The sequence below is a fragment of the Bos javanicus genome, chromosome 11, assembly GCF_032452875.1.
Source record: "Bos javanicus breed banteng chromosome 11, ARS-OSU_banteng_1.0, whole genome shotgun sequence".
Taxonomy (NCBI): domain Eukaryota; kingdom Metazoa; phylum Chordata; class Mammalia; order Artiodactyla; family Bovidae; genus Bos; species Bos javanicus.
The window spans coordinates 3,418,947-3,443,936 of NC_083878.1; the positions used below are offsets into that span (position 1 = coordinate 3,418,947).

At 37.8% G+C, this 24,990-nt stretch overlaps 1 protein-coding gene and 1 long non-coding RNA gene across 4 annotated transcripts in view; one reads left to right on the plus strand and one right to left on the minus strand.

Annotated features, from left to right (window-relative positions):
* TMEM131 (transmembrane protein 131) overlaps window positions 1-24,990 on the minus strand; it is a 186,679-nt gene that overhangs the window by 128,517 nt on the left and 33,172 nt on the right. For all 3 annotated transcript variants that reach the window (XM_061431586.1, XM_061431587.1, XM_061431584.1), the window contains exon 2: window positions 149-210. In XM_061431586.1, coding sequence (XP_061287570.1) covers window positions 149-210 — 62 coding nt within the window. The remainder of the gene's footprint in view (window positions 1-148; window positions 211-24,990) is intronic.
* On the plus strand, window positions 7,208-23,088 carry LOC133256706 (uncharacterized). Its single transcript, XR_009739268.1, has 2 exons — window positions 7,208-7,502; window positions 22,838-23,088. It is a non-coding gene; the product is annotated as an uncharacterized LOC133256706 (long non-coding RNA).

Below are 24,990 nucleotides of genomic sequence, written 5' to 3' on the forward strand. Positions count from 1 at the left end.
CATGACTCTACTGACCTGTCTGCATATAAAGCTCATAATATATATTGCATTTGAACCAGTTACATTTTAAAAGAAAAATAATAATCAGATTTTATTCAAGGCTTGACAATGAGCCTTAAATAATTCTTCAAACTTAAAATAAAATTACCTGTAGAAGCCCTCCATCATCAAAACGCAGCACTTCTATTATGCTCTCCGACTGAATAAATGCTGTGATGGAAACAAAACAGATTGTCACTTAACAGGAAAGAAATTTCATTTAAATAAAATCTTTTAATTTAAAATTAATTGCTACAAGTTAATGCTTTTAAAACATACTACTGTTTGATGGTAATGGTTAAAGAAGAAAATATAACTAATACTTCAGAATGAAATGCTTGAACTAAAACAATCCAGTTAGAAAGTAGTTTTAACAACCTACAAACTATGTAAGCCACTCACAAAATATTTATTCCTGCTATACTGCCAGAAAGTAGGAAATAAAGTTCAACTAGCTGCAGTAATTGTGTTCCAAGTATTTACCTAACTGGTTTGAAAACTTATGTCCACATAAAAATCTGCAAGCAACTCCTTATAAGCAGGTTTGTTCGTAACCTTCAAAAACTGGACACAATCAAGATGTCCTTTAATAGGTGAGTAAAGAAAAAGCTGACTTGAAATTCAACATTAAAAGAACTAAGATCATGGCATCTGGTCCCATCACTTAAGGGCAAATAGAAGGGGAAAAAGTGGAAGCAATGACAGATTTTGTTTTCAGGGGCTCCAAAAATCACTGCAGATGGTAACTGCAGTGATGAAATTAAAAGAGGTTTTGCTCCTTGGAAGGAAAGCTATGACAAATCTAGACAGCATATTAAAAAGCAGAGACATCACTTTGCCGACAAAGGTCCATATAGTCAAAGCTATGGCTTTCCAGTAGTCATGTACAGATGTGAGAGCTGGACCATCTAAGGCTAGGAGCTGAAGAATTGATGCTTTCTAATCGTGGTGCCGAGAAGACTCCTGAGAGTTCCCTGGACTGCAAGGATATCAAACCAGTCAATCTTAAAGGAAACCAACCCTGAATATTCACTGGAAAGACTGATGCTGGAGCTGAAGCTCCAATACTTTGGTCACCTGATGCAAAGAGCTAACTCACTGGAAAAGATTCTGATGCTGGGAAAGACTGAAGGCAAAAGGAGAAGGGGCTAGCAGAGGATGAGATGGTTAGATAGCATCACCTCCTCAGTGGACATGAATATAAACAAATTCTGGGAGATGGTAGAGGATAGAAGAGCTTGGCATGCTGCAGTCCTTGGGGTCACAAACAGTCAGACACAATTTAGCAACTAAATAACAACAACAACAGAGACAAATGCAGATTATCCATACAATGGAGTATTCAGTTCAGCTCAGTCACTCACTCGTGTCCAACTCTTTGTGACCCCATGAATCGCAGCACGCCAGGCCTCCCTGTCCATCACCAACTCCCAGAGTTCACCCAAACTCATGTGCATTGAGTCAGTGATGCCATCCAGCCATCTCATCCTCTGTCATCCCCTTCTCCTCCTGCCCCCAATCCCTCCCAGCATTAGGGTCTTTTCCAATGAGTCAACTCTTCGCATGAGATGGCCAAAGTACTGGAGTTTCAGCCTCAGCATCAGTCCTTCCAATGAACACCCAGGACTGGTCTCCTTTAGAATGCACTGGTTGGATCTCCTTGCAGTCCAAGGGACTCTCAAGAGTCTTCTCTAATACCACAGTTCAAAAGCATCAATTCTTCGGCACTCAGCCTTTTTCACAGTCCAACTCTCACATCCATACATGACCACAGCCTTGACTAGACAGATCTTTGTTGGCAAAGTAATACCTTTGCTTTTTAATATGCTATCTAGGTTGGTCATAACTTTTCTTCCAAGGAGTAAGCGTCTTTTAATTTCATGGCTGCAGTCACCATCTTCGGTGATTTTGGAGCCCCCAAAAATAAAGTCTGACACTGTTTCCACTGTTTCTCCATCTATTTGCCATGAAGCTATGGGACCAGATGCCATGATCTTCGTTTTCTGAATGTTGAGCTTTAAGCCAACTTTTTCACTCTCCTCTTTCAGTTTCATCAAGAGGCTCTTTAGTTCCTCTTCACTTTCTGCCATAAGGGTGGTATCATCTGCGTCTCTGAGGTTATTGATATTTCTCCCGGCAATCTTGATTCCAGCTTGTGCTTCTTCCAGCCCAGTGTTTCTCATAATGTACTCTGCATATAAGTTAAATAAGCAGAGTGACAATATACAGCCTTGACATACTCCTTTTCCTATTTGGAACCAGTCTGTTGTTGGAGTATTACTCAGTGATAAAAAGTAAAAGAAAGGGCTACATGCTCTATGATTTTAAGTATATGACATTCTGGAAAAAGCGATACTAGAGAGATGGTAATAAGATCAGTGGTTTTGAGGCATTTGGAGAGAAAGGAAGAGTGAAATAAGGAAACCACATGGAACTTTTCAAAGCAGTCTTCTATATGATACTGTAATGTGAGATGCATATGACCCTATGCATTTATTAAAAACAGAACTTTACAACATAGTAAACCTACTGTAAGCAATTTAAAAAAATCATTTAGGAGATCAGGAATCCCAGGGCAGACTGCAGAATATGACAAAACCACTTATTTCTATTCTAAAAGTACGAAACCATCTCACAGAAGGGGGTGAGGTGAAAGGTGCTGACCTAAGTAATTTGGAAATGAGTAGAATGAGTAAGACTAAAGGCAAATGAAACTGGACATAAGCACTATCTTTAGGTGATAAAGTTATTTTCCACAGGGGTTTGGGTTAACCATCCTGATGCTGCTCTACATGTGTTCTTGAATTCAACCGTTAAATATATGGATGGTGGATGGTGACTGTCAAGACTTCTCAGTTTTGAATAAGAGTTCACAAAAAAGCAAGGGAAGGAGGCTAGACTGATCCACCTGGTAATGGATTAGAGTTAACAACATCAGCACAAACTAATGTTGAGCATGACAAAGCTACAGATGGTTACCTACAGAAACATTTACTGATGTGCCTACACACTGGTGGGTATACACACACACATTACAACCTAACAGCAAGAAGCACATATACAGCACACAGATCTTGGGTCCTAATACCATTCTCCAATAAAAGGAACGGGGGCTTGGCTGAATCTAGGACTGGGGTCAGGGGAGAGATACAAAAGGTGAAACTTGTGCCAGAAAGAAAGTGCTTAAAAAAAAAAACAAGACAAAACAAAAAACCCTCCATTATGTCAGAGAGATGTAAGAGTTAACAGGGAGAGTTCCCCAATGGCCAAAGCTGCAACAACTTGAGCAATCATGTCAAGTAGTACTGGATTAAAACCCAAAGTATAAAATAAGTATCTATGAGTCTATACTTGTATAAATAAATGAATGAATAAATAATGGGGGTGAAGAATTCTAAATAATTTATGTAGAAGCTCTTTTACTTAGGTGGTGGAACATAACTGTCCACTCCCTAAGCATGGGATGCCCATGGTGACCCCTTCCAAAGAAAACAGTATGGAAAAGAGGAAAAAAAGAGTAACTTTACAATGGAGAAACCTGACAAATGTTACCTCAGTCAGATGATCAAGGTCAACATCCACAGTAAAAGCCATGGGGACAGTACCCTTGATATGCTGAAACAAAAATGGCACTTTATGGTCTTCCTCCTAAAATCACGTAACTCCAGACTCATCACGAGAAAAACATCAGCAAATCTCAGCTGAGGGACATTCTAGAAAAACACCTGAGCAGTACACTCCTGAAAACTGTTGAAGTCATCAAATATAAGAAACGTCTGAGAAACTGTCACAGATCAAAGGAGCCTAAGGAGACATGATTACTAAATGTAATGCTGTATTTTGGGTGGCATTCTGGAAAAGAAAAGGGAAAAACTTTTCATTTAGGTAAAAACTGAGAAAACTTGAATAAAATATGAACTTAATAATAATGTACTAAAACTGGTTCAATTGCCAAAAAAAAAGACCACATAAGTATGAGATGTTAATAACAGGGCAAACTGGGCCAGGGGTGTATGGCAACTCTGCACTCTATTTGGAATTTTTACGTAAATCTAAAACTGTTCTAAAATGAAAGCCTATTTTTTAAAACCCACAAAACAGTGGTGTTTTATTTGGTTTAATATGACCCTCCCTGACTCCTCTTTGTTGGTCTTTGTGTATTCAGGAAGAAGGCTACCGTCTAATCACATGTACCTGGCTTTCCAGTGTGACCAAAGCTGAAAGTCATGGGGCAGCCAAGATGCCAGTGAAATAATTACATCACTTCACCTACTTGGATGATGTCTTTGCTGCCTGCTGAGCATCCATTTCTTCTTACTCTAATAAGAGCACCCTGATTTTATTTTGTGGAAGGCCTTATCCCTCCATTTCTTGTGTTTCTCTTCAACCTCAGTGCCAATTTGCTCTACTCTGAGGGGCATTCCTCACCAGTTCTTCATATACAGAGAACATTCAACAATTCTGTGTGTGAATGAAATTTCATCTTTCTGCTCAGGCACAAGTACTGGTTATTTGCATCCACTGATACAAATGAATTACTTCTGATTCTCTCTAGTCCTAGTTGAGGTTGAATTTCCAAACTAAGATCAGAGCTAATGGCTACAAGGGAATTACTGACATAGAGTACATCTGGAGTACACAAAAATGTATCCAAATAAAGCAACAGACTGTTAAGAAAAAAGGACTGTGAAATAAAAGGTTATGCCCAGCATACTCATCCATTTCTCATCAGTTCCCCCTCCTTTTAACATAAGGTGACATTTTAGATGATCCAGAAAACCTTTCTGTTATGCTCTTGTTGAAAACAGGTATACTGATGCAAGGACACAATGACCTAACAAGAATTAACTGAAATAGCCAGACACCCACAATGTAACGGACAAAAAGTCACTGCTAGTTCTGAGATGTCTATGTGAGGAGACCAACTCCCAGTTAGAAGCTTTCCATTTAGCTAGCAGAGAAAACAAACAAACAAAAAAAGTAACAGAAATGAGCTGTATTTGGTGGCTGCTATTAGAGTTACGGTTTTTCAGTAGTCATGTACAGATGTGAGAGTTGGACCATAAAGAAGGCTGAGAGCCGAAGAACTGATGCTTTTAAATTGTGATGCTGGAGAAAACTCTTGAGAGTCCCATGCACAGCAAGAGATCAAACCAGTCAATCCTAAAGAAAATCAACCCTGAATATTCATTGGAAGGACTGATGCCGAAGCTCCAATACTCTGGCCACCTGCTGTCAAGAGCCAACTCACTGGAAAAGACTCTGATGCCAGGAAAGATTGAGGGCAGGAGAAGAAGGAGGCGACAGAGTATGAGATGGCTGGATGGCATCACCGACTCAATGGACATGAGTTTGTGCAAACTGCAGGAGATAGTGAAGGACAGGGAAGCCTGGCGTGCTGTAGTCCATGGGGTCACAGTCAGACACAACTTAGTCACCAAATAACATTAGTTATGATACAACAACCATCACGTAAGATTCCATCAACAACCAAGGTCAGACCTTTATCTAACTGATGAGAGCTTTCCTAAATATAGAAAAGTAGTAATATAATTTGGGTATATAATACCTAATATAATGTAAGTAGGAGCTTTAAGAAAAAATACATGAGATACCTTAGGTGGGGGGAAAAAAAAAAGACCAGCAGCTATTATAAAGTCCTGAAAGGAGAATACTGTGTTATACATCAACAGCTTTCCTTAAAGCATGTAGAAATGAACAGGATTCAACTCTGGAATAAAATTAATTAGAGTATTTTACTTTAAGTGATCGATCTTAATAACTTTAAGTTATATGTCTAGAAAAGCAGAAGTGACACTAGATATGCACTTAGTCATTTAATGTGTTAACAGTTATTAAGGTATAAATTACAAAAAGGAACCCAAGCAAGTCAAATTCCCATATGGCCACATCTCTAGATTGGAAACCACCAAGGACAGCTACTTCCTCTCCTGAGAATTTCTGTCCCTTATTTTATACACTAATGGAATTCTAAACTGTCCCAATGTTTTCCAGTTAGAGCAGCAACCAGATGTAGAAGAAAGAATGATGTCTAGGGGACTTTCCTGGCAGTCCAGTGGTTAAGAATCTGCCTTCCAAAGCAGGGATGTGGGTTTGCTCCCTGGCTGGGGAACTAAGATCCCACACGCTGCACGGTAACTAAGCCAGCACGCTGCAACTGGAGCACCCGGGTGCGCTATAACTAGAGAAAGCCTGAGTGCCGCAGCAAAGACCGAGTGCGGAAAAAATGCTGATAATCATCGGTCACTGTGTTACTAAACGTCAAACTAAGTTTATGACATAGATATTATGGATTCCATTTTAAGATAAAGGTTCAGTGAGGTTAGGCTCAAGGTCACTCAGCAAGAAAGTGGCTTGAGAGGGGCCATAAATTTCAACCATGGGACTTCAGAACCTAAGCTTCTACACCCATTACTGTTTACTTTCAAAATAAAGTGACGCTAATGCTCACAACCAGCAGTACCTTCAATCAACCTAATTTTTACGATCAGGCATATATTCCTATACAAAGGGAGGAAGCAGGATACATAAACACAAGGGGCTTAACTTCTGGCTTTCAGGGTCCTACTAGCATTTGCTCTATGAAATTGAGCTCAGCAGGATGCACTTTAAGCTTCTCATATTCACCTACATCACTACAATGTCTGAGAGTAACAAAGACATTCATTTTCTGTGGAAAAAATCTCAGTGTGTCAGTTATTTAATCACTTATATTCAAAACAGAAGATCAGAAATTGAGTTTACTTCCCCATTGCACTTTAGTAAAGAATAAGACAAAAATATCTTCACTTTAAAGGTAAATCTTTCTCTACTATAATTAGGGATAATTTATAATATAATTTTTATAATTTATAATTATAAATTATAATTCTAATTTTTTATAATATAAATTTTTTTAGGTAGAGATTCTTTTTTCTGAATATGGCAAATGATGACTAGACAGTGCTTGTTTCCAGACATCTTCTATAAGTCATGAAAACAATGAATGTTGTAAATAATGGGTAGAAATATGTCATGAGACGGTTGGATGGCATCACCAACTCAACGGACATGAGTTTGAGCAAACTCTGAAAGACAGTGAAGGACAGCGAAGCCTGGCATGCTGCAGTCCATGGGGTCCCAAAGAGTCAGAGCGAATGAACAGCTATCGACTTTACAGAAATAAAAGGCACCTACCAACCTTATAGAGACAGATTATAAAAAGAGAATAACTAGGAACAACTGTACACCAACGAATTAGATGCACGGACGAACACCCGGAAAAACACACACTACTGAGGGAGGAGCCAAGATGGCGGAGGAGTAGGACGGGGAGAACACTTTCTCCCCCACAAATTCATCAAAAGAGCATTTAAACGTCGAGTAAATTCCACAAAACAACTTCTGAATGCCGGCAGAGGACATCAGGCACCCAGAAAAGCAATCCAACTCTTCGAAAGGAGGTAGGAAAAAATATAAAAGACAAAAAAAGAGACAAAGAGGGAGGGACGGAGTTCCGTCCCGGGAAGGGAGTCTTAAAAAGAGAGAAGTTTCCAAACACCAGGAAACCTTCTCACTGCCGAATCTGTGCCGAGCTTTGGAAGCACAGAGGGCAACATAACAGGAAGAAAAAATAAATAAACAATTAAAACTGGAAGATTGCGAGTCCTACGGTAACTCCCCCAGCGGAGAAGCAGCGCAGACGCCTGCACGCGCCATTAGCAAGCGGGGGCTGGGCAGGGAGGCGCAGCGCGGGCTGCATCGCTTAGAGTAAGAATCTGGCCTGAATACCCTGAGCACTATCTGAGCGAAATAATTTGGGCTAGCAAACCAGACTGTGGGATATCTACCACGCGAAAAACCAGCCCTAACCTAAGACCACCAGGCCCGCGCACGGAACAAAGAATTGAACAGAGATAGCCGGCTGCAGACCTTCCCCCTCCGGTGACAGGCAGCCAGAGCCGGAAGGGGGCAATCGCAGCCCCAGAGAGACATTATCTATAAAACTGTAAGCAGGCTTCTTTGCTAACTAAAACTTTTTGGGGGTCTGGACGGTTAACATCTGCCTGAGAAGGTGCGCCGGTTTTACACCCAGATAACCGAGTGGCGGGGAGGCGATAAGTCGCAGCATTGGCGCTCGCCAAACACCTCATCACTTGAGCTGCTCGGACCTGGGAAGAGCACAAAACTCAGGCCCAACTGAGTCTGCGCCTCTGAGGACTACCCGAGTGCCTGAACCTGAGCGGCTTGGACCTGGGAGGTACATGCAACCCAGGGCCAGCCTTGGATTGTTCCCGGCGGAACAACCTAGAGCCCGAGCAGTGTGGGCAGGGAGGCTACACGCGCCGTGAGCGGGGGCAGACCCAGTGTGGCTGAGGCACTGCGAGCGCACGCCAGTGTTATTTGTTTGCAGCATCCCTCCCTCCCTCCCCACAGCGCGACTGAACAAAGAGAAGAAATACAGCTCCACCCATCACAACACCGACACAAGCTTCCCTAACCAGGAAACCTTGACAAGCCACCTGTACAAACCCACACACAGCGAGGAAAAGCCACAATAAAGAGAACTCCACAAACTGCCAGAATACAGAAAGGACACCCCAAACTCAGCAATTTAAACAAGATGAAGAGACAGAGGAATAGCCAGCAGATAAAGGAACAGGATAAATGCCCACCAAACCAAACCAAAGAGGAAGAGATAGGGAATCTACCTGATAAAGAATTCCGAATAATGATAGTGAAATTGATCCAAAATCTTGAAATTAAAATGGAATCACAGATAAATAGCTTGGAGACAAGGATTGAGAAGATGCAAGAAAGGTTTAACAAGGACCTAGAAGAAATAAAAAAGAGTCAATATATAATGAATAATGCAATAAATGAAATTAAAAACACTCTGGAGGCAACAAATAGTAGAATAACAGAGGCAGAAGATAGGATTAGTGAATTAGAAGATAGAATGGTAGAAATAAATGAATCAGAGAGAATAAAAGAAAAACGAATTAAAAGAAATGAGGACAATCTCAGAGACCTCCAGGACAATATTAAACGCTACAACATTCGAATCATAGGGGTTCCAGAAGAAGAAGACAAAAAGAAAGACCATGAGAAAATACTTGAGGAGATAATAGTTGAAAACTTCCCTAAACTGGGGAAGGAAATAATCACCCAAGTCCAAGAAACCCAGAGAATCCCAAACAGGATAAACCCCAGGCGAAACACCCCAAGACACATATTAATCAAATTAATAAAGATCAAACACAAAGAACAAATATTAAAAGCAGCAAGGGAAAAACAACAAATAACCCACAAGGGAATTCCCATAAGGATAACAGCTGATCTTTCAATAGAAACTCTTCAAGCCAGGAGGGAATGGCAAGACATACTTAAAATGATGAAAGAAAATAACCTACAGCCCAGATTATTGTACCCAGCAAGGATCTCATTCAATATGAAGGAGAAATCAAAAGCTTCTCAGACAAGCAAAAGCTGAGAGAATTCTGCACCACCAAACCAGCTCTCCAACAAATACTAAAGGATATTCTCTAGACAGGAAACACAAAAATGGTGTATAAATTCGAACCCCAAACAATAAAGTAAATGGCAACGGGATCATACTTATCAGTAATTACCTTAAACGTAAATGGGTTGAATGCCCCAACCAAAAGACAAAGACTGGCTGAATGGATACAAAAACAAGACCCCTACATATGTTGTCTACAGGAGACCCACCTCAAAACAGGGGACACATACAGACTGAAAGTGAAGGGCTGGAAAAAGATTTTCCATGCAAATAGGGACCAAAAGAAAGCAGGAGTAGCAATACTCATATCAGATAAAATAGACTTTAAAACAAAGGCTGTGAAAAGAGACAAAGAAGGTCACTACATAATGATCAAAGGATCAATCCAAGAAGAAGATATAACAATTATAAATATATATGCACCCAACACGGGAGCACCGCAGTACGTAAGACAAATGCTAACAAGTATGAAAGGAGAAATTAACAATAACACAATAATAGTGGGAGACTTTAATACCCCACTCACACCTATGGATAGATCAACTAAACAGAAAATTAACAAGGAAACACAAACTTTAAACGATACAATAGACCAGTTAGACCTAATTGATATCTATAGGACATTTCATCCCAAAACAATGAATTTCACCTTTTTCTCAAGCGCACATGGAACCTTCTCCAGGATAGATCACATCCTGGGCCATAAAGCTAGCCTTGGTAAATTCAAAAAAATAGAAATCATTCCAAGCATCTTTTCTGACCACAATGCAGTAAGATTAGATCTCAATTACAGGAGAAAAACTATTAAAAATTCCAACATATGGAGGCTGAACAACACCCTGCTGAATAACCAACAAATCACAGAAGAAATCAAAAAAGAAATCAAAATTTGCATAGAAACGAATGAAAATGAAAACACAACAACCCAAAACCTGTGGGACACAGTAAAAGCAGTCCTAAGGGGAAAGTTCATAGCAATACAGGCACACCTCAAGAAACAAGAAAAAAGTCAAATAAATAACCTAACTCTACACCTAAAGCAACTAGAAAAGGAAGAAATGAAGAACCCCAGGGTTAGTAGAAGGAAAGAAATCTTAAAAATTAGAGCAGAAATAAATGCAAAAGAAACAAAAGAGACCATAGCAAAAATCAACAAAGCCAAAAGCTGGTTCTTTGAAAGGATAAATAAAATTGATAAACCATTAGCCAGACTCATCAAGAAACAAAGGGAGAAAAATCAAATCAATAAAATTAGAAACGAAAATGGAGAGATCACAATAGACAACACAGAAATACAAAGGATCATAAGAGACTATTATCAACAATTATATGCCAATAAAATGGACAACGAGGAAGAAATGGACAAATTCTTAGAGAAGTACAACTTTCCAAAACTCGACCAGGAAGAAATAGAAAACCTTAACAGACCCATCACAAGCACGGAAATTGAAACTGTAATCAAAAATCTTCCAGCAAACAAAAGCCCAGGTCCAGACGGCTTCACAGCTGAATTCTACCAAAAATTTAGAGAAGAGCTAACACCTATCCTGCTCAAACTCTTCCAGAAAATTGCAGAGGAAGGTAAACTTCCAAACTCATTCTATGAGGCCACCATCACCCTAATACCAAAACCTGACAAAGATCCCACAAAAAAAGAAAACTACAGACCAATATCACTGATGAATATAGATGCAAAAATCCTAAACAAAATTCTAGCAATCAGAATCCAACAACACATTAAAAAGACCATACACCATGACCAAGTGGGCTTTATCCCAGGGATGCAAGGATTCTTCAATATCCGCAAATCAATCAATGTAATACACCACATTAACAAATTGAAAAACAAAAACCATATGATTATCTCAATAGATGCAGAGAAAGCCTTTGACAAAATTCAACACCCATTTATGATAAAAACTCTCCAGAAAGCAGGAATAGAAGGAACATACCTCAACATAATAAAAGCTATATATGACAAACCCACAGCAAACATTATCCTCAATGGTGAAAAATTGAAAGCATTTCCTCTAAAGTCAGGAACAAGACAAGGGTGCCCACTTTCACCATTACTATTCAACATAGTTTTGGAAGTTTTGGCCACAGCAATCAGAGCAGAAAAAGAAATAAAAGGAATCCAAATTGGAAAAGAAGAAGTAAAACTCTCACTATTTGCAGATGACATGATCCTCTACATAGAAAACCCTAAAGACTCCACCAGAAAATTACTAGAACTAATCAATGATTATAGTAAAGTTGCAGGATATAAAATCAACACACAGAAATCCCTTGCATTCCTATACACTAATAATGAGAAAACAGAAAGAGAAATTAAGGAAACAATTCCATTCACCATTGCAACGAAAAGAATAAAATACTTAGGAATATATCTACCTAAAGAAACTAAAGACCTATATATAGAAAACTATAAAACACTGGTGAAAGAAATCAAAGAGGACACTAATAGATGGAGAAATATACCATGTTCATGGATTGGAAGAATCGATATAGTGAAAATGAGTATACTACCCAAAGCAATTTATAGATTCAATGCAATCCCTATCAAGCTACCAACAGTATTCTTCACAGAGCTAGAACAAATAATTTCACAATTTGTATGGAAATACAAAAAACCTCGAATAGCCAAAGCGATCTTGAGAAAGAAAAATGGAACTGGAGGAATCAACCTACCTGACTTCAGGCTCTACTACAAAGCCACAGTTATCAAGACAGGATGGTACTGGCACAAAGACAGAAATATAGATCAATGGAACAAAATAGAAAGCCCAGAGATAAATCCACGCACATATGGACACCTTATCTTTGACAAAGGAGGCAAGAATATACAATGGATTAAAGACAATCTCTTTAACAAGTGGTGCTGGGAAATCTGGTCAACCACTTGTAAAAGAATGAAACTAGAACACTTTCTAACACCATATACAAAAATAAACTCAAAATGGATTAAAGATCTCAACGTAAGACCAGAAACTATAAAACTCCTAGAGGAGAACATAGGCAAAACACTCTCTGACATACATCACAGCAGGATCCTCTATGACCCACCTCCCAGAATATTGGAAATAAAAGCAAAAATAAACAAATGGGACCTAATTAAACTTAAAAGCTTCTGCACATCAAAGGAAACTATTAGCAAGGTGAAAAGACAGCCTTCAGAATGGGAGAAAATAATAGCAAATGAAGCAACCGACAAACAACTAATCTCAAAAATATACAAGCAACTCCTACAGCTCAACTCCAGAAAAATAAATGACCCAATCAAAAAATGGGCCAAAGATCTAAATAGACATTTCTCCAAAGAAGACATACAGATGGCTAACAAACACATGAAAAAATGCTCAACATCACTCATTATCAGAGAAATGCAAATCAAAACCACTATGAGATACCATTTCACACCAGTCAGAATGGCTGCGATCCAAAAGTCTACAAATAATAAATGCTGGAGAGGGTGTGGAGAAAAGGGAACCCTCTTACACTGTTGGTGGGAATGCAAACTAGTACAGCCACTATGGAGAACAGTGTGGAGATTCCTTAAAAAACTGGAAATAGAACTGCCTTATGATCCAGCAATCCCACTGCTGGGCATACACACTGAGGAAACCAGAAGGGAAAGAGACACGTGTACCCCAATGTTCATCGCAGCACTGTTGATAATAGCCAGGACATGGAAGCAACCTAGATGCCCATCAGTAGATGAATGGATAAGAAAGCTGTGGTACATATACACAATGGAGTATTACTCAGCCATTAAAAAGAATACATTTGAATCAGTTCTAATGAGGTGGATGAAACTGGAGCCTATTATACAGAGTGAAGTAAGCCAGAAGGAAAAACACCAATACAGTATACTAACGCATATATATGGAATTTAGAAAGATGGTAACGATAACCCTGTATACGAGACAGCAAAAGAGACACTGATGTATAGAACAGGCTTATGGACTCTGTGGGAGAGGGAGAGGGTGGGAAGATTTGGGAGAATGGCATTGAAACATGTGAAATGTCATGTATGAAACGAGATGCCAGTTCAGGTTCAATGCACGATGCTGGATGCTTGGGGCTGGTGCACTGGGACGACCCAGAGGGATGGTATGGGGAGGGAGGAGGGAGGAGGGTTCAGGATGGGGAACACATGAGAAATAAAAAATAAAATAAAATAAAAAAAATAAATAAACTGGAAAAAAAAAAAAAAACACACACACACACTACTGAAATTAAGTCAAGAATAAGCCTGAATGGACCTGTAACAAGAGACTGAATTTCTAATTAAAAACCTTCCTACAAAGGAAAACCTAGGGACAAATGGTTTCATTCCACCAAATGTTTAAAGAAGAAGTTATACCAGGGCTTCACAAACTTCCAAAATAAAGCAGACGGGGAAAACACTTCCCAACATATTCTGAGCCCTTAATACTGATACCAGAATCAGATAAAGTTATCAAAAAAAGCAAACTATAGCTCAATATCCCTTAACATATGGATATCAAGTCCGCAAGAAAATACAAAATACGCTTCTAGCAACATATATAGAGGCTTATACATCATGATGAAGTGTAAGACTAATATACTTTACACTACAAAGCTTCAATGAAAGAAATTAAAGGCCTAAATAAATAGAAAGACACAGGCTGGAATACTTAACAATGTAAAGACTGTAATACTCCCTAAGTTGATCTTAGATTCAATGCAACCGTTATCAAAATCCCACTTTTTTCCCCCAAATTGATCCTAAAGCTCTTAAGAAACTGAGAGAAATCCTTAATAGCCAAAATAACCTTGACAAAGAAGAACACAGTGGAGAACTCTTACTTCATGATTTCAAAACTTACTACAAAGTTACAGTAATCAAGACAGTGTGCTACTAGGAATAAAGATAAACATGGAGATCAACAGAAGTGAGAATCCAGAAAGAAACCCTCATATTTAGGATCAATTCATTTATGGCACAAAGAAGAATGGATAGTGTTTTCAGTAAGTAGCATTAGGGCAACCGGGATCTACATGTGAAAGAATGAAGCTGGACCCTACCTCATACTGTATGTAAAAATTAACTCAAAATGAGCAAAAACCTTGGTGTAAGAGCTAAAGTTCTAAAACTCTTAGAAGATACTGTGGGTACATCTTCATAACCTTGAATTAGGCAATGTTTCTGAAGCTAGGATAGCTAAGCAAAGAAAAGCACATAACTTGGACCTCATTAAAATTAAAATTCCTGTGCTTCAAAGGGCACTATCAAGAAAGTGAAAAGACAACCCAGAGGACAGAAGATTTTTGCAAATTATTTATCTGTTAAGGGTTATGTACACAGAATATATGGAACTTGCCCCCCTCCTCGCAAAGACGAATATTTCAACTTTAAAAATAACAAAAAGACAAGAGATCTGAATAAACATTTCTCTAAAAGAAGACAAATTGCCAATAAGCACATAATATGTTCAAAATCGGTCCTCGGGGAAATTCAAATCAAAACCAAAACAAGGTACCACTTCACACATACTATGACAGCAATAATTAAAAAGATAAACAATAATAAGTATTGGTAAGGGCATGGATAAATTGCAAAGCTCTAAGTCGCTGATTGGAGTAAAAAGTGGAATAGCCACTTTGGAGAACAGTTTGGCAGTTATTCCCAAAGGTAAATACAGAGCTGCCATAGACAAAGCCATTCTACTCATATATATACACTAGAGAACTAAAAACGTATGTACAAAAACTTACCCACAAATGTTCCAAGAGTACTATTCATAATAGCCAAAAAGCAGAAACACCCTAAGTGTCCACTGACAGATGAACAACAGACAATTCTAACGACTCATTATGTGGTGAGTCCACATAATGGAACGTTTCTCAGCCGCGCACGCACAGTGGACTCCTGATGCATGCTACACATGGATGACCCTTGAAAACATAACGCTAAGTGAACTAAGCCAGACACAGAAGACCACATGTATTACACGACATGTCCAGAATAGGAAAATCCATAGAAATAAAGGTTGATTTAACAGTCACTAGGGGCTAGGAGGAAGTGGGGTGTGAATCTGATGTACATGAGGGTTCTTTTTGGGGGTGCTGAAAATATTTTGAAATTAGATCATGGGGATGGTTGCACAAAATGTGAATATACTAAAACACTCAATGGTATACTTTAAAAGCATGAATCTATGATATGGGATTATATCTCAATATTTTAAAATTCAACACAGCAAAAAGACAGTGCATGGTCTTGGTTCTATTCCCTAATTTTTTACTTAATAGGTTGCCTGAATGGCATTTTAAATATTGTGGAGCCATGGGACACAATACTACTCCAGAAGAGCTTTAAGCTGTGTAGTCCTTTCATGTATAGAAATGCATTTTTTGATGTACACATGGTGTGTGGGAGGCGAGAATACACAGCAAATGATAACGCACACGGGGCACACTGTCAACAACAGGTGAAGCGCCGTAAAGGTCCATGTTTTTTTATTCTATTTTGATCCTTAGAAATTTCCTGAATGTTTGAAAATATTCCAAATAAAAAGTCTACAAAAAAGGAAATAATTTATACAAGACTTATAAAAACTTGAATGTTTAAACATAGTCACTTTTAAATAAAACCACAATAAAATAAAAGTAAGTAAATCTCATTACTTATGCCCATTGGAGATATTGGTTGTAGAGGCGTTTGGTATACCACCTGCTGCCACAGATTGGGACAAAAATAATAAACTGCTTAAGTGTCTGTGACTAAAGTGATATTGCAGCCATCTTAAAACTGTCAATCAACATGTGAACTCAGGTATCGTGCAGGGATTGTACCTTGTGAGTACGTCCAACATGCAATCATACACTATGAGACGTATGGTGTATACATGTGATGCCTGCACTGCAGATATGTGTACAGTACGCATTATATTCTAAGTATTAGGTAAGAATCATCCATGTCTTATCAATATAATTCTTTTTCCACATGCCCAAAGAAGTGACCAATATAAGAAATTAGAAAATGAAGAGCAAATTAAACCTAAAATAAATGTAATCAACAAAATAGCAGAAAATAAAAATCAAAGAAGTCAAAGTTTTGTTTGAGAAGATGAATAAAATCGATATACCTCTAGTCAGACTTGACAGTAAAGAGGAGTCACATATTAGAAATGTAAGAAATGAAAGAGTAGACACAACTACACGTCCTATAGATATAAAGCCAGTAAAGGAATACCATTAAAAATTCTGTCAATACAGTCAACAATTCAGATTATAATATGGATAATTTCTTTAAAGACTCAAAATGCCAAAGATCAGTTTTTTAAAAAAATTAACAGTTAACGTGAATAGCCGTATATACAGTAAAGAAGTTACTCTGCAGTTAAAAATCTCACAAAGAAAACTCTAGGCCCATTCACATAAATTGATGAATTCTCCCAAATATTTAAAGAAGAAAAAAATAACAGTTCAACCCAAACTCTCTCCAAACACAGAAGAAAAACTTCCAAACTCATTTTAGGAAGCCAACATTACTCTGATACCAAAAACAAAGACATTAAAAGAAGGGAAAAACTACAGATCAACATTCTTCATTATTACAGATGCAAAAATTCTCATTAAAATTTCAGCAAATTTAACCCATTAATGTATAAAAAGGATAAATACACCATCACCACATAGGGTTTAACCAAGGAATGCAATAGTTCTTTTAACATTCACAAAAGGTGGGGGGGAATCCAACCTATAAAACTAAAAAAACAAAGACAAAAAACCCCACCCAACATTAAAATAATAATAATCTCTTAAATCATACTTGATGGTTGAGATAAAATTATAATGACACCAGTTGAACAGAATGTATAGAGAAGAAACACTTTAGGAAATTATATTTTTTAAAGTGGTAAGGGTGTTATTTAAGGGGAAAAAAAGTGCTAAGGGCCATGGAATCTCAATGAAATCAAGGTTTTAATACTGCCAAGTTGTAAAACATTGATATCAGGGGGCTGTGTTAAGTTAAAATACACAATTTAATGTTAGCAACCACTTAAAAATACACAAAGTGATACACTAAAATATATATATAAACAAGATGGATTCTAAAAAATGTTGAACTCAGAGAAAGACAAAAAAAAAGAAATAGTAAAATAAGAAACAAAAGAAGAATTGAGCACTGACATATCAAAAATCACTTTAAAGTAAATGGTTTAAACGCATCAATTAAAAGGCAGGAAGTGACAGAATGATTAAAATGATTATTCAACCATATACTTCAACACAACAGAAACATTTTGTATTACGTAAAGGGTAGAAAGAGATTTATCATGCTAACTTTTTTTAAAAGGTATTGCTATGTAAATATCAGATATAGCAGACTTCAGAGCAGGGACAAAGAGTAACATTAGATAAAGGAATCAATTCACCATGAATAAATACTGTGCCCAAATGTGTACGCACCAGAGTTGCAAAATGATGAAACAAAAATTGGAAAAGCCAAAAGGAAAAATAGACAAATTCTGTTATATTCAAGGACTTCAACATCTCGGCCATCAAACATCTCACTGGTAAAACTAAGAGATACATAAGATATAATAGAATATATATACATATAACTAAAAGATACTAAAAACCCAGAACACCATCAACCAACAGGATCTAACTGACATTCACAGGCAACATAGCCTTTCTCAACACAATACACATCCCTTTTAAGACACCTTGGACAAGTCCTCAAGACAGGACAATTCCTTGGACAACTCCTGGGTCATAAAACAAACATCAACAACTTAAAAAGCACTGAAATCAGAGTATGTTCTCCAATCACAATGGAATCAGACAACAAATCAATAACAAAAGTGCAACATAAAAACATCCTAACACTTCTACATTCAACAATATACTTTCAAATAAATCATGGGCCAAAAAGGAACAGAATTTTAAAAACACAGAGGAAAAAAAAAAAACAAAACACAGAGAAATGAATAAAAACAAAAATGTAATACATCAAGAACAGGAAAAAAAAAAAAGAGAACATGTTTATGGCATTAAAATGCTCACATCAGAGAAGAGAACAAGGTCTCAAATTAATAATCTGTATTCCCACCTCAAGAAACCAGAAAAAGCAGAAAAATAAGCACAAAGGATATAAAAGGAAGGAAATAATAATAAGAACAGAAATCAATGAAATTGAAAATAGGAAAATAACAAAAAATGAATGAAACAAAAATCAACAAAACTGACAAGCCTGTACCAAGACTGAAACAAAGAGAAAACCCAAGTCATCTACAACCGGAATAAAGCAGGGCATGGCACTGTAACTGCTGCAGGCACTATAAGAGAATACTATGAACTCTATGCTCAAAAAATCAACAACAGCAAAAAAGCACCAATTTCTCAAAACCCACAAGCTACCCAAACTCAGCTAAGATGAAACAGAAGGCCCACATACACTTGTAGCCACTAAACACACTGAATTCGGCAATAGAAAAATTCCCTCAAAAAAGAAATTCTCAAGCACAGATGGCTTTACTGGATAATTTTATCAAACATTTAAAGAAGAGTTAGCATCAGTTTTACATAATCTATTCCAAAAAAAAATTGAAGTGGGAATACTTCCCAACTCATGTTATAAAGGCTAATATAACCCTGATACCAAAGTCAGACAAATATACAGATTTAAAAAATTTAAAGCACAGCCCAATATCCCTCATTAACTTAGAACAACGCTCAACAAATACTAGCAATCTGAGTCTAGCAATATGTAAAAATAACTATATACCATGAACAAATGAGATTTCATATATGCAAAACATGTGAAAATCAGTCAAGAGAATTCACCATACCAAAAGTTGAATAAGAAAATCATATGATCAAAACAACTGATGCAGGAAAAGCATGTGACAAAATCCAACACCCATTCATGATACAAATTCTCAGCAAACTAGCAACAGAGTGGAACTTTCTCCACTTGATAAAGAGCATCTGCAAGAATCTATGGCTAACATCAATACTTAATGGTAAAAGAATCAATGGTTTCCCTTGAAGAATGGGAAAAAAGTGAGGATATTGCTTTCACAAATCTTGTTAGAGCACAGTACTAGAAGTTACAGCCACTGCAATAAGGAAAATTAGTAAAATGCATACAGATCAGGAAGGAAGAATAAAATTGTTCCTATCTGCAGATGACATGACAGTTTATGTACAAAACTCAAAGGGATCTACAGGGGAAAAAAAGGAAAAAGAAAAATCACCAAACTCCTAGAATAAGTGAGTTCAGCACAGTAGGAGGATATAAGATGAACACACAAAAATGAGTAACATTTGAAGCAGCTTTTCCCTTCTCTAGGGCAACTTAGAGCCTGGCAACGCCTAGAGATACCAACCTGGGAAAGGGACCACAAGCCAGGTCAGGGCAGGAGCAGAACGTGGCTCCAGCACATGAGCATGCCCCTCTGCTCCACAGGCGAAAGGCTTTCGAAACACAGAGGTGCTTCCCTTTCTCACTCACTGACCTTGTTCAGTGCATTCTGACATTAAAAATCCTAGCAGTCTGTGTAAACTTCATCAACATCTACAAATGAGAATGCCCCTAATTGGGCTCTTTATTTCACGAAGATGATTATCCTGGCATCTCAGGTAAGAAAATAAATAGATATCTCAATTCCCCAAATCCATTCACTATATCTAAAGTTTCATTAATACTAGTCTGCAAAGGTAACTACAGCAAGAATTCCATTAACAGTAACACATTTATTTCTTCAAGTTTTAATTAATTCTATATTTTTATAATGTTTAAGATTAATCCTTACTCTGAATATAGAGGAAAAGATGATAACCTTAATACATTTAAACTAGCCCTTTTAATGACAAACATTTGTGTGTTCTCCAAAATTGTAACTTTATGTAAGTATACACCTTCCATTTCCTAAAATATTCCTCAAATCTTAGAGTAGTGTCATAGTTGGAGAAAGGAGATAATAGACATTAATTTATAATCAATTTTAACAAAAAATAAAAATAAATAAAATCAATTTTAAGTATCAAATGGAGAAGAAAAAAAAGGAAGGATGGGAGGAGGATCAAAGAAGACTCAATCAGAACAATTGCAAATAATGTTTTCCAATAAATATCTCTGTACGAGAGGACTATTTTAACATACACATAATAGAGATCTTTATCCCAAAAATACTCCTAGCACATTCTCGAGACTGCAGTGATTTAAAACTGCATGTTTTTAATAGTTGTATCCAATAACTGCATGTAAAAACAAGTAAAGTCATTTTAGAAGCAATTAGTAAGCAGAAGAGGAACACAGATTAGCTATCTCTGTTGCAGACTCTGATCCAATAAATATTTTAGCCAATTTCGCTTCCTGTCTATCTGACATCCTATCCAATAATCACTGTTTCCCAATGGTCAGAACCCTTGACAATGTGGCGTTAGATATCTGTATCCCAAAGTTCCCTGAGAGAAACAGCTGGCTAACAGAAGAACAGGGTTTTTTACCTGTATGCTGTGATTAACTTTATAGTTAACAGCTTTTCTATTTGTAAACATCAAGATGACTCCACACTTGGGGCAGGTACACTCCAGTTTTTGCAGGACTCAGATCTTTACTCTCTCTCCTATCCTTATGTTCTCTCCAGACTCTGGGAGTGGGGCTGAAGACCCTGGTCCTCCTGGGCTGACATATATCACACCCTTCTGCTGCAGAGAGTGGGTGTCATCTATTGCCCTTTTCAGCAGACTCATCTCCATTAAGAGTGGTCAGGGGGCTTCCCTGGTGGTTCGGTGGTAAGGAATCCGCCTGCCAATGCAGGAGACTCGGGTTCAATCCGTGGCCCGGGAAGATACCACACGCTCCAGAACAACTAAGCCCGTGAACCACAACTATTAAGCCTGTGCTCCACAGCAAGAGAAGCCACTGCAATTTCAAACCCGCACACCACAATGAAGAGGAGCCCCTGCTTGCTGGAACCGGAAAAAATTCGCAGCAACGAAGACCCAGCACAGTCAACAAACAAATGCATTTATTTATTTTAAAAAATGATCAAGTCAATTGTTCTTTTCCTCTATCTCACTTCTCAGGTATATTTTAATCTAGAATCTTTGTCTTATGCTACTGAGATTTAATTCATCCCCTGGTTGTATGGTATTTTTAAAGAAATATTCATATTCAGAACTGTTTTCTTCTATTTTGCTTAATGTTTTGCTTCGTTCTTTGCTATAAAGAAGCCCCAAGTCAGTTAAATTTTTCTTCACATTTTTGCTCTGAGATCTCATTGTCATCATTTTCTCACTTTGTTTCAATGGATTCGTCTATTTACTACTTGAATGTTCTGCCTTCTATTTTAGGCTCCAGGATCAGAGCACAAACTAAATTAGATTGGGGCACTGAGGAGAAAAGTGTATCTTCTGGCAAGAGGGGGAATTAAGAGACTTTAGAAACTAGAAATCTATTAAGTTTAAACTCAGCTAAGGTTTTCTGTAGACTACAGAAACAATTCATGAAAATTCTCCATGTCAATGGAAAGCTGATCCTAGTTGATCAATGGAACTGACGAGTTTCATTTACTCAAGACTCTCAAACAGCACTAAATTTTTTATCTTCAATAAGCATACTAGACTAGTAAAAATCTGTTCTTAAGTATCATTACCCAGAGTTGTGAACAAAAGTGAAAAATAACCCACTTTGCTGTTTTTTAAGATTTCTGGATGTGGACCATTTTTAAAGTCTTTATTGGATTTGTTATAATATTGCTTCTGTTATGTTTTGGGTTTTTTGGCCCTGAGGCATGTGGGATCTTGGTTCCCCGACCAGGGATGGAACCTGCATCCCCTGCATTGGAAGGCGAAGTCTTAACCACTGGAAAGCCAGGAAGTCGCAATCCACTTTCCTAAATGCTGTCTATTGTCTGTATAGATTCATATATTATTTTTACTTTATATCCAAACATCTGTCAATTGCCTTTCAAGATACAGCCTTTTGTTTCTTTCTTTACAAGACAGAGAACTGATTAAATGTTTGTTTTCCGGGACAATAATTTGCATAAAATTCCAGTTTCCCCACTGTGTATGTGATCTTAAAAATGTACAAAACCCCCTGCAAACCTCGGTTTCCTCCTCTACAATATGCACACAGGGACACAGTGTACATTCTTAGGTTTTCCTAAGTATTAAGTACAGCAGTGCACACAAAATGCTAGTTTCAAGCACAGAATAAGGATTTATGATATTAACCTTACAATTACTTTATCATTATCATTGCTGCTGTTGCTATTTTTCTTTCAGATTTCTAGAAGACTGGATTTCCTCCCATCTTCCAAGTCATTTAAGCCAAGGAGGAGGTGTATACTTCACCGATGAGCACTGGAGTTAGAAGAGTTAATCCACATAAAAAGAACTTGTTTATATATAAAATGTCAATAGTTATCTATCTTGCATGTTGCTCTTAGAGTGTAATCTTCTAGGAGATGAATAATTTCATTTTTGGAGAAGGCATATCTAAGTAATGTTGTTTCATTAAAAGTTAATTTATACTACTCTTTAAAATTAAGAAAAATCTAACTTCAGTGATGAAAAAATCATGACCACTGATGCTTTTGTTACCCAGCGAACAGCCAGACCATCGTCTCGTTTTAAAGACACTTTTGTTTTTTAGGTTTCCCTCCCACTCCTCCCTCTCAAGATCATTCGGCCTGCAGTCCTGCTCACGCTTTCATTAGCTCAACTGCTAAGGGGGAAACATCAGGGCTTTATCTGTCAGAATTAGATAAAGAAAAATTAACCAAATGGATTTTTAAACTGGACACCCACAGTTTTAAAAACAATCTAGAGTTGAGAGAAGGAAAAAAGGAAATGAATATGGATGGAGTCAAGTCTCTGGGGCAAGAGTAAGAGCCCCGTAATTTAACTACAATACTTACAATTTCCAAAGAAAAGAAAATAAAGAGCTAGTGATATTCCAAGCGGATTTACACAAAAGGCTTTTCTAAAAAGTATGGCTAAGAAAATATTGGAAATGAAAAGGAGGACGGTGACTCAAAAAGCAATACTATGTCAGGCTGTTGAGGTCAGCAAGAAAATACTATTTAGGTGAACCTATTTCAAGGGCAAAGTAAAAAGCAGTTTGAGCTAATGTTAGACAAAGGCCTTAGAAAACAGATGATATATTTTCTTGAAATAGTCTATCACACAAAGGAACATACTATGGTAAAGTAAGTTTGCTAATAAAGCAAGAGACACATTAAATTTTATATTAATTCCATTTACAATCAGAGGGAGTGTTTCTATTTACCTGAATGTGTAGAGAATTATAATGCAACTGCTTCAATTTATGTGAAAAAAGTGTGCCCAAAGAGACTAATTCACTTACCGAAAGCCACAGAGATAGTTAAGGTGGGAGAGGGGAAATAATCTGTTTTCAACAAGCTAGAAAGTTTTAATAACATTTCATGAGAGAGAAGCATGGCAGACATTTAAGAGCTCTACTTCAAAATCTGATTCTGGGATGCTCCTTAATGTTCTGATAGAGGGCAGGAAAGACACAGATAGGTCTGATTCGTTCTATGGCATTCCTGGAAACTTTTTGCAGAATGGATTATATGCATTTGCTTAAAAAATACATATGTATCCTAGTCCACTTGTCCCTAACTGATCTAATATTAAATTAAGCATCAGGGGGCTTCCCTGGTGGCTCAGAAGTAAAGAATCTGCCTGCCAATGCAGGATACATGGGTTCAATTCTGGAAGATCCACACGCCGGGGAGTAACTAAGTTGGTGTGCCACAATCACTGAGCCCAGGAGCCGCAACTACTGAGGCCCGCACGCCCTGGAGCCTGGGCTCCACAACAAGAAGCCATCACAATTGAGAAGACCGCTCACCGAAACTCGGGAAAGGCCGGCGCAGCAACAAAGACCAAGAGCAACCAAATCTAAGTACCTAAAATTATTTAAGAAAATTTTTAAAACAAATTCAGCATTAGAAACTGGTAGGTTCTTGAAGGCAAGAAGTTCACTGATCAGATGCTGAGCCAAAAGGAAAGCTAAGAAGGACATGAGGTCCTCTATCTCTAGCCCCAGCATGAAGGGCATTGGGGGTCCAGGCATGCTTGGGGGTCCAGGCATGCTTAGGGATCCAGGCACGCTTAAGACTCTCAGCAGAGGCGACAGCGGCCTGAGTGCCTCTCAGAGCACATTCCTACTCCAGGTAGCTGCGGCCTACTGTGGATGCAATGATGACATCTCTTGGGCCACAGTTATCCTTTATGTGCGCCTGCCATGTGTTCCATCCTAAGCAAGGCAAGAGGAACAAATTTGGATATCAGGAAGTCAAGGGACATAAACAGTAAACATTTTTGAGAAAACTGGGACGCAGACATGTTAAGTAACTTCTCTGAAACAGCCTCCCCTTTCATATCTCAGGCCCTTAAGACCTGACAAT